At 40.1% G+C, this 9797-nt stretch overlaps 1 protein-coding gene across 5 annotated transcripts in view; it reads left to right on the top strand.

The window, feature by feature from the left end:
• Positions 1-1434: 1434 nt before the first annotated feature.
• The window catches only part of LOC129858487 (glycine receptor subunit alphaZ1), a 96406-nt gene continuing 88043 nt past the window's right edge, over positions 1435-9797 (top strand). For 2 of the 5 annotated variants that reach the window (XM_055927752.1, XM_055927750.1), the window contains exon 1: positions 1435-2423. In XM_055927752.1, coding sequence (XP_055783727.1) covers positions 2353-2423 — 71 coding nt within the window. In that variant the 5' untranslated portion in view covers positions 1435-2352. The remainder of the gene's footprint in view (positions 2424-9797) is intronic. The other 3 variants (XM_055927751.1, XM_055927753.1, XM_055927756.1) reach the window with 2 other exon arrangements.

Below are 9797 nucleotides of genomic sequence, written 5' to 3'. Positions count from 1 at the left end.
CGTTGCATAATGTTTAGTATTGCAGGATATTAGTTTTAAAACTGCAACAACAACAAATCTCTCTGCCCCATGACAAAATGTGTCAAATTACAGGATATTTGCTTGAAAATTATTTTTTTAAATCTTCGATGCCAAGAGGCGGGCCTTTTAAAATATATTTTTCCCTGGGCCAGAGATTTGGTTGTGCTGAAGTCACAGTAAAACTCATTGTGTGCTGTATTGTTTTGAATCTCACTCATGGTGTGTTCTGATTATGAGGGGTTTCTGATGAATGGTCTATCACAAAAGGAGTCCAGGGACCCAAAAAAGTGTGAGAACCCCTGGTCTAAGAGCATGATTTGAATAAACACAATTAGCTTATTCAATGTCAGTGTTATGGGAAACTATGGCCAACTGTCTTCTATTCTTTCAGAGCAAGAAAAAATGATTTTTAAGCTCAGTCATTTTCTTTACGTATTTATTCTGTTAGATAACTTCTTGGGTAATGATAACTAGTGCACTCAGAAATGATACAACACATTCATTATGTCATGTCATACTGTATTTAGGAAATACTGGATTTTCAAACTCACAGCACAGCATTTATTTCACTTATATCATCCAAGTGGTCGACTGAAGAGTATTAAATTAAATAAATCCTTGACTCACGTTTGCTATAATCTTACATCTCTATTGCGATAAACGATTCAAACACTATCTGTCTCCTCAATAGGACAAGACGGAATCCTTTGGAATACTTGAAGGCACCATATATCCAACCGTATTCTAGTCGTGCGTATTCCATTCGTTCTATCCCGTCCGCGTGTCACGTGATCTTTTGGTGACTGCGTTCGGAAAGAGAGCTGCAGGCATTAGAAACGGAATCACGTTTCAATGGACAATGTGAACAGCGGTGCAGATGAAATACCGCTACTGCAGAAAAAAGAAAGGGACAGAGCCTCACTTTAGACGTCTGCATGGATGCAAAACAATATTGATTATACCAAAAAGATTTAACAGAAAAAACAAGCGGATAATAAGGAACAAGATACTTTCTTTCTGCATCTTATCTTTTTTTGCCGCCCTTGCAACGCTCACTTATCAAAAGTAACCTACATGAACAGTGAAATAAAAAGGAAAATACTTCATGCCCCCCCCCCCCCCCCCCCCCTCCAAAGGAAAATAAATACAATTACATAATAATTGCCTAGTCGGTCCAATGATCATTTTAACATGTCAACCACTGTAGACACTGGGGTTGTGCAAACAGTCGACTACACCAAAAAGTACATAGAAATATGATAACCTAACATTAGACATATTAATGGCCTATTCTCTATTTCCATACCAATGCGCGGGACATTAAAACTCTCCAGATGACAACACCTCTCTCCAATCGGAGCCGTAGCCTAACAAGTTTGAGCAACATGCCGACCAATGGCAACGTCATGTGGGCGTGTGTTCAAAGGTGAGGTGCTTTTTTGAGTTTAGTAAATGACTGCAGCAAGAAATACAGTGGTGGTCTGACGTGAGAGCGCTGAGCTTTAGGAGGCAATGGAAGAAGGGGCTAATCGCATCCCGATTGCACTCAATTTGACATTATTACGAGGAATCTAAATGCAAGAAGACGAAACTGAGTTGTGAGTCCCGAACTTGATCGGACAATGGAAGTAGCTCTCTGCAGCAGTTACATCTCACCCCTGGGAGTCAACTACCGAGACACGGCGAGTACCTGCAGAAAAACATCAGTCAGCACGGCCGGGGTAACTACAACTACGTGTGGCTTGAAAGCAACACCTCTGTTTTTGGGATGCATATAAGAGAAAGCGTTAAGAAAAAAACACTGTCTACGTATGTATATATTTCGTGTAACAACTGTGCAATTCCGCTACTGATCTAGACGTAAGGGGTATACAACCACGTAGTTAAACATCTTCTAAAATTGAGACATTCATTAAGACCCAGAGCACATGCATTGCCACATTTATCACTGAAGGAGGCATGTTGAAATTGACAAATTCCCCTTGTAACAAAATCCAAATGGATCGCATAGAATAAACGTCGGAAATATCTGTGATATCGTAGCCTAACGTGCTGTACCCTCAAAGCAACAATAACCTGGGCTGAGTGAAATTCCACAAACCGCGTTTGCCGCTGTCCGTTGTCCTGAAAAAGTACTCATTATTTGGGTTATCCGAATCAATAACGGAAGAGGGTTTCATGGCCTGGGCGGTTATGAACATCTTGTGGTTTTCTTGTGACTCTGGAATCTGAAAAAAAAAACAACAGAAGAATTGCTCACCTTGGAGGTCCGAAATCATTAAAGAAATTGGAATTCTACTATTGGTGCTCCTGGAGCTGTAGGTAGCCCGAATGAGACCGGCAAAAATGTACCGAATAAACGCTCTCGGGATCTATTTGTGGGAAACAATAGTATTTTTCAGGTAAGGAACATTATTTATTGACTTTAATGTGTTAAATACCATTTTATTGTTCTCGTGTGGGCTGCAGTCAGAATATGTCCTAACATAGATTAACATGTATTGACAAAAGTCTGAATGGAAATAAATCAACGCAGCCAATTGATTAGGTTTAATCACACGATTGTCAAAAGTTGCGTTGGCTGTATTTTATATTTATGTAGGCCTAATCATTCCTCTATTGTGAGTGAATTTAATTAAGTCACACACTACATTGAATTAAGATATGTGTGAGAGAGACAGCGAGAGCTAATAGCGAACACTAGTGGTCATCAAACGCTAAACGACGTATTCTCTGATGAGGCATATGTTATCAACAGGCAAGTCAGAGTAAAGGAACTGAGAACACGCTCTCACACACATATCAGGGAAGTGGTGTTGTTGTTGGTGTGTAGGCCTATCCATCACCTACTCACTGAGAAGAGAAATGTCTTGTGTCTGTCTTCATTTCTCTCATGGGGCCAGCGCACTATATGTAAAAGTCTTAGACTAGTAGTTTTCTCTATTCAACTATTGTGAATGAAATGGAAAAAAAATCATGTTATTTAAAGACTTGGATATTTCACAGAATATATCTTGTAAATATGCTGGATGATGACTGTTTTGTTTTCTCCCAGTAACCACACAGTATACCCATCCTGACCAGTTGGAATATTCTAGTCTTGACATGAATGTCTTTGTATGAATTTATCGACTACTATCAAGCTCGTGATCCTCTTACATAAAGTGTATTATTCTCTGTAAATGTGAACAAGGATCTCTCTAATGTTCACATTGGAGGGGAGGCAGGTATTCTGTTCAGAGAACAGCTTCTCTCCCATTGGCCCAAACATGGCTATTTGTCTTTGTTATGCATTGCATGCCTAATCAACATTACATCCTACATCCTAGAATCAAATGAATCATCAGAGTTCTTTTTTAGACTACTTTACATTCTATATTGTATTCTATAGTCCATTGGATTCCATGTACATTCCTTGCAGACAGACAGTGTTTATTTAGCATTCTGGCCAGCGTGTTTAGCTAATGAAGTAAAATCAGGATATTGCAGCCTCAGCTCCCACTGCTGAACTCTGCAGTTCTGCTTAATTGATATCTCTTTCCCAGTCTCAACCTAGACCCCCAGACCTCATTTCAAATGCAGACCTATTACCAAGAATTGATTACTTTGTCAATGTCAAAACAGCCTGATGAATGCACATTATATACATGACTGTATATACAAACATCTATTTTCGTATTCCTATTTTCACATTCCTTTCTGTTAGTGTTCGTTTTTGGCCCATGTGGAAGGTTGCATGCTTGTTTAATGAATGACCATCAGATAAAGTATGCATTTGACACTGCAAGTGAAAACATTTCATTATCTAATTATAGCCTATGTCAGTCTATGTTAATTTGCAAAGCATCTGGGAATACTGGTGCTCGTTAAATCAAAATGAATGACAGGGTATTCCCTACCAGTTTGTCACCAACCATGAAAACAGTGAGAGGAAATTGAGCATTTCAAGCATTCAAAACACATTCTATAACACAGTATATTATACACTATGCACTGTTTATTAAACAGGATATATACTGTATAGCCCATATTAAACAGGATATTCACTGCACAATCCATATTAAACAGGATATACACTGTAGAGCCCATATTAAACAGGGTATACATTGCTTTCTGCAACGTAGCACACCAATGTGTGGAAAGTGAACATGTGGCCCAAATCCACTAACAAGAATCCCAGACCATCACTGGAGAATAGGTACGCAGCAAATGTGTCCACACATAGTCTCTCGTGAATAAATATTCACTGATATAAATTACGTTAAAGGCCTTACACTACAATTAATACCTCACAATTGTGCAGAAATATGCTAGTCTCAACAGTGTAGAAGGTGTGGTTTTTTTGCATTTTTTATTATCTTGTATTTTATGGCCATCTTTGTCACTCTGACACCATGACACATGAATGTTAGGGACTTATTACTCTCAGTTGAATAGTTAAATCAACCAAACACATGCACGTTTTTCCACAGCAATACTGGAAATATGGAATCATCTATTTAGGCAACAAAAAAAATGAATTGACACCTATGGATTTGTGTATTCGTAACATTGCTTTCTATTGTGAACTGGGAAATGTAAAGCTAATCTATAATTGACTTGGGGATTATTTAATGTATTCCCTCCAGTATCACGTGGTCTATAGGCTCACGAATAGGGTTGCAAAGGGTGGGTATTTTACTGGAAACTTTCACAGTTTACCAGTAAAATACCAACATTTTGTTTTCTTTCAAGGATTTGATGTAATCTAGCACAATACATATTGTGGCCCTTTTGGCTACTTCATATTTTCACAGGTCTCTGTAATTATCTCTGGCCTTATCACATGAAAAAAAAATGTGTTTAAATAATTAAATAACAGGATTTTCAAATAAAAATAGAGTGACAAAGCTGTAAAACATGATCCTACTAAATATAAACAATTTTTTTTGTGTGGGATTAGTGAACACTGTTGTTGTTTAATATGGTGGTCTCAGCATGAAACATCCTGTATATATTTGTTTAACACACTTTGATTTATTTGACTATGTCAGTATGTATATGTTGTCAATGTTTTGGCGTCAAACTCGTAGCAGTTGTGATAAAAGTCAATAGTAGGAAAAGTTGCAGAGTTAATTGAAAATAATGCCATTGTTGATTAGATGCTTTTTAAAATTAATTAGTCTGTTTTCTGTTGAACCATTAAAAAAAATGACTAGGCAAGTCAGTTTAAGAACAAACTCTTATTTTCAATTACACTGCTGAAGATTCCTGTAACTTTGGTAAACTACTGGTAGCTTTGCGACCCTACTCATGAAACATAACCTTGAGTTGTCCTCGAACAGCAGAAAGCAGTAACACCGGTTGCATGCACAGACACCAAAGCACCAGTTGTCTCCAATCACCTATAGAATTAGTCCTTTAAAACCTCATTTCATCACAGATGTTTAACCCCATGTCTTCAAGAAATTCTGCTGTATTTACACACACCATGCTGTTCAGCAAGCCACGTCATGTTCATGGTGATTGTGATGGCAGTCACTTGTTTTCAGGTCAGATGGGCTTTATATATTTATGGTGTGTTTATGTATGTTTTATCTGGGCCTCCCGAGTGGCTTGGCGGTCTAAGCACTGCATCTCAGTGCTAGAGGCGTCACTACAGACCCTGGTTTAATTCCAGGCTGTATCACAACTGGCTGTGATTGGGAGTCCCATAAGGTGGCGCACAATTGGCCCAGCGTCGTCCGTGTTTGGCCGGGGTAGGCCGTCATTGTAAATAAGAATTTGTTCTTAACTGATTTGCCTAGTTAAATAAAGGTTAAATAAAAAAATAAAAATGTATTGTCAGAACAAGGTGAGAAAGGTGGATATATTTAGTTATAAATATTGAAGCCTCTAATGAAGAACAATTGACTGGCGTTCTCTACGATCACTTACAATCATCAATTTTAGCCAGGTTAATTTCTAAAGCTTGATGTGTGGTAATACATTATTGATCAACATAGACAAAAACAGATAGCACTATAAATGACATAGCTTATTATCAATGGTCTTGCCTCTCTTTCTACTCAGTCATGGATAAATAAATGGAGGAATTCATAGCTCTGAATTCACTAAAACCTTTCAAACACAGACTATGTTCTAATATCCACACAGAACACCAGTTCCAATGCATGTCCAATATGTTGTTCTATACAGCATGCTGTACTGTACTGTACTGCATGCTAACATTGTACGGAGCATGAATTCATGTCACGTTTCACTTCTTGATCTTTTTTTTTCTTCAGCTCAACACAATAACACACCTAAAGACAAATGCCTTATGCTGCCCACATTTGTCATTCGTTTTGTGTAATGTATTTTTTTTTTTAAATGATGATGATGTTGGCTTATTAACAGACATTACGTTAACAGTTTGTACAGGAGAACAGAACGGCCCATCCCTCCTATCTGTGCCAGGGACTGGGAGGGGATGAAGGCTTTGGTAGGGCTTTGATTTCTCAGAGTGTTACAAAAAAATGCAAGGATAAGATCAATTAGGATTGTAGTCTTTAGAGGCTTTATTAAGAACATAAGGAGGTAAAGTTAAGGCTAATGATTGGTGTTCCACATTAAAGTATGCAGACTGGGGTTGTTTGCATATTATTCTCTCTGTCGCTGGGAGTCAGCTGTTTTTACAGCTGCCTCAGCACCGGCCACGCGGACCAGGCCTCTCCACAGTTGGCCGTGGCCTGGCCAAGCAAGCATTGATCAGAAATAATTCAAGTAAATCTAAACTTTGATCATGCAAAACCCAGGAACAAGTCACTCGGGACGGGAGAAGCCCAGACAGAAGGAAGGAAATCATAGATGGTCTTGTTGATACCCCCATGGGTGTAGAATCCTGATTCCTGTGGTTTTGAGTGGGATTGACCTGAGGCCTATTGATTATGTGATTTAGTGGGTAAGTGGTCTATCCTCGGTTCATATATTATGTTTCTTAACCGAAGGGCCTCTATGATGTAAGGAGAAAGAGTGTGTTGGTCCAAGATTTTCTTGGTGCAAATTCCTGTGGTTTTGTGTGGGATTAACCTCCATAGATGTTGTGATTTGGTGTGATAGCGATGCTACACATTCCTATTATACCAACCCCCCCCCCCATAATGTAAGGAGAAGGAGTGTGCCGGTCCCCTAATTTCACACTGTCAAACAGATTCCTGCGTGGCCCACAGCATGGGCCATGCTAGCTGTCTAAGTCAATTATCTCTGTAGAGGACACTGTCTAATCTCTCTATGACTAAACTGATTGTGTCGTCAGTTCGAGGGTGTTTGTTCAATACTAAATTGAAACGCTTTTTTCACGGCGTTAGAGTATGGTATTGTCTGTATTGCGTGAGTCCTAACAACAGTTTATTTGCAGCACTTGATCCCTAGTACTAACCTCATGGTCACAGCCGACTATTGTGTTTAGGTTCTTATGATAGGATTCCACCGTGTTGTGTGGTAATTAACTGGTATTAGAATAATCCTTGATACACTGCATTATCTGCTCAAAGCAAATTCCACTCAAAACATTCTAGAATTCTAACAGTTCTAGAATTCTAACAGTTTTAGAATTCTAAGATTCTAAGAATTCTTGGCTATACATTCTAGACTTGTCTGTCTTGGTATGGATTGATATAGATCGTTAGTATAGAAGTGTAACTCTTAGGAATGTTCCATCAATAAACCATAATGCCAGCATTGATGGAAGAGAGACAGTGATTTGGCAGACTTGACAGAAACTGTTTGGTCTGCAGATAGCTTCAGGTTATAAGTTGAGCCACCAAGGCTTCTGGGTATAATTTGGACCACCAAGGCTTCAGGGTATCAGTTGGACCACCAAGGCTTCAGGGTATCAATTTGACCACCAGGGTTTTAGGGTATCAGTTGGACCACCAGGGTTTCAGGGTATCAGTTGGACCACCAGGGCTTCAGGGTATCAGTTGGACCACCAAGGCTTCAGGGTATCAGTTGGACCACCAGGGCTTCAGGGTATCAGTTGGACACCAGGGCTTCAGGGTATCAGTTGGACCACCAGGGCTTCAGGGTATCAGTTGGACCACCAGGGTTTCAGGGTATCAGTTGGACCACCAGGGTTTCAGGGTATCAGTTGGACCACCAGGGCTTCAGGGTATCAGTTGGACCACCAGGGCTTCAGGGTATCAGTTGGACCACCAGGGCTTCAGGGTATCAGTTGGACCACCAGGGCTTCAGGGTATCAGTTGGACCACCAGGGTTTCAGGGTATCAGTTGGACCACCAGGGTTTCAGGGTATCAGTTAACCCGCCAGGGCTGCTTTTGGCCGTCACAATCGCCACCTATTGTTGAAAATTACAGCTGCAACACTGATAGTGTTAACAGTTATCAACACTGTCCAGTCATCAGTGTGAGTATAGAATCAACTACTTTGGCATTGATTAGGACAACATACTGTATGTGCCTTTCAAATGCCAAATTTCCAAAAATGACACAGCAGCAAAAACACAAACAAAAGCTTAAACGATAGCGAGGAAATATTGAAAATCTAGGAATACATCCAAAATGGCAGAGTATTCCCCACTTATACAGTATAGTACACTACTGGTCAGAAGTAGTGCCCTATGGGGTGCCATTGTACTATATAGGGTTCACATGCCATTTCTATGAAGCCTGATGTGTAAAGCCAGTATTTAGAGAGTAGTGCTTGGCTGACACAAGCAGCAGCCTCTGGGGTAGTTGGTGACTGCCCATGTGACAGTAGCAGCAGCACAGCCTGGCCAGTGACCTGGCAGTTATGGTGGCCCACCCACACACAGACTGGTAGCAGTATGGAGAGGCATGGGAGACTGCGAACTTCCTCGTTTACAGTACTTCAGTGTTCTGTGTCCATCCTCTTCTGATGGGGGTAGTTTTCTAATATGTTTATTAGTCTACTGATGGGGGGCAGTTGGTTCATATGTTAGTCTACTGATGGGGCAGTTGGTTAATATGTTAGTCTACTGATGGGGGGCAGTTGGTTCATATGTTAGTCTACTGATGGGGGCAGTTGGTTAATATGTTAGTCTACTGATGGGGCAGTTGGTTAATATGTTAGTCTACTGATGGGGGCAGTTGGTTAATATGTTAGTCTACTGATGGGGGGCAGTTGGTTAATATGTTAGTCTACTAATGGAGGGCAGTTGGTTAATATGTTAGTCTACTGATGGGGGGCAGTTGGTTAATATGTTAGTCTACTAATGGAGGGCAGTTGGTTAATATGTTAGTCTACTGATGGGGCAGTTGGTTAATATGTTAGTCTACTGATGGGGGGCAGTTGGTTAATATGTTAGTCTACTGATGGGGGGCAGTTGGTTAATATGTTAGTCTACTAATGGAGGGCAGTTGGTTAATATGTTGGTCTACTGATGGGGGCAGTTGGTTAATATGTTAGTCTACTAATGGAGGGCAGTTGGTTAATATGTTAGTCTACTGATGGGGGGCAGTTGGTTAATATGTTAGTCTACTGATGGGGGCAGTTGGTTAATATGTTAGTCTACTGATGGGGCAGTTGGTTAATATGTTAGTCTACTGATGGGGGCAGTTGGTTAATATGTTAGTCTACTGTTGGGGCAGTTGGTTAATATGTTAGTCTACTGTTGGGGCAGTTGGTTAATATGTTGGTCTACTGATGGGGGCAGTTGGTTAATATCTTAGTCTACTGATGGGGGCAGTTGGTTAATATGTTAGTCTACTGATGGGGGGCAGTTGGTTAATATGTTAGTCTACTGATGGGGGGCAGTTGGTTAATATGTTAGTCT

Source organism: Salvelinus fontinalis, chromosome 6 (assembly GCF_029448725.1).
Source record: "Salvelinus fontinalis isolate EN_2023a chromosome 6, ASM2944872v1, whole genome shotgun sequence".
NCBI lineage: Eukaryota > Metazoa > Chordata > Actinopteri > Salmoniformes > Salmonidae > Salvelinus > Salvelinus fontinalis.
The sequence above is the reverse complement of the archived record's forward strand: the minus strand, read 5'-3'. Positions and strand labels throughout refer to the sequence as shown.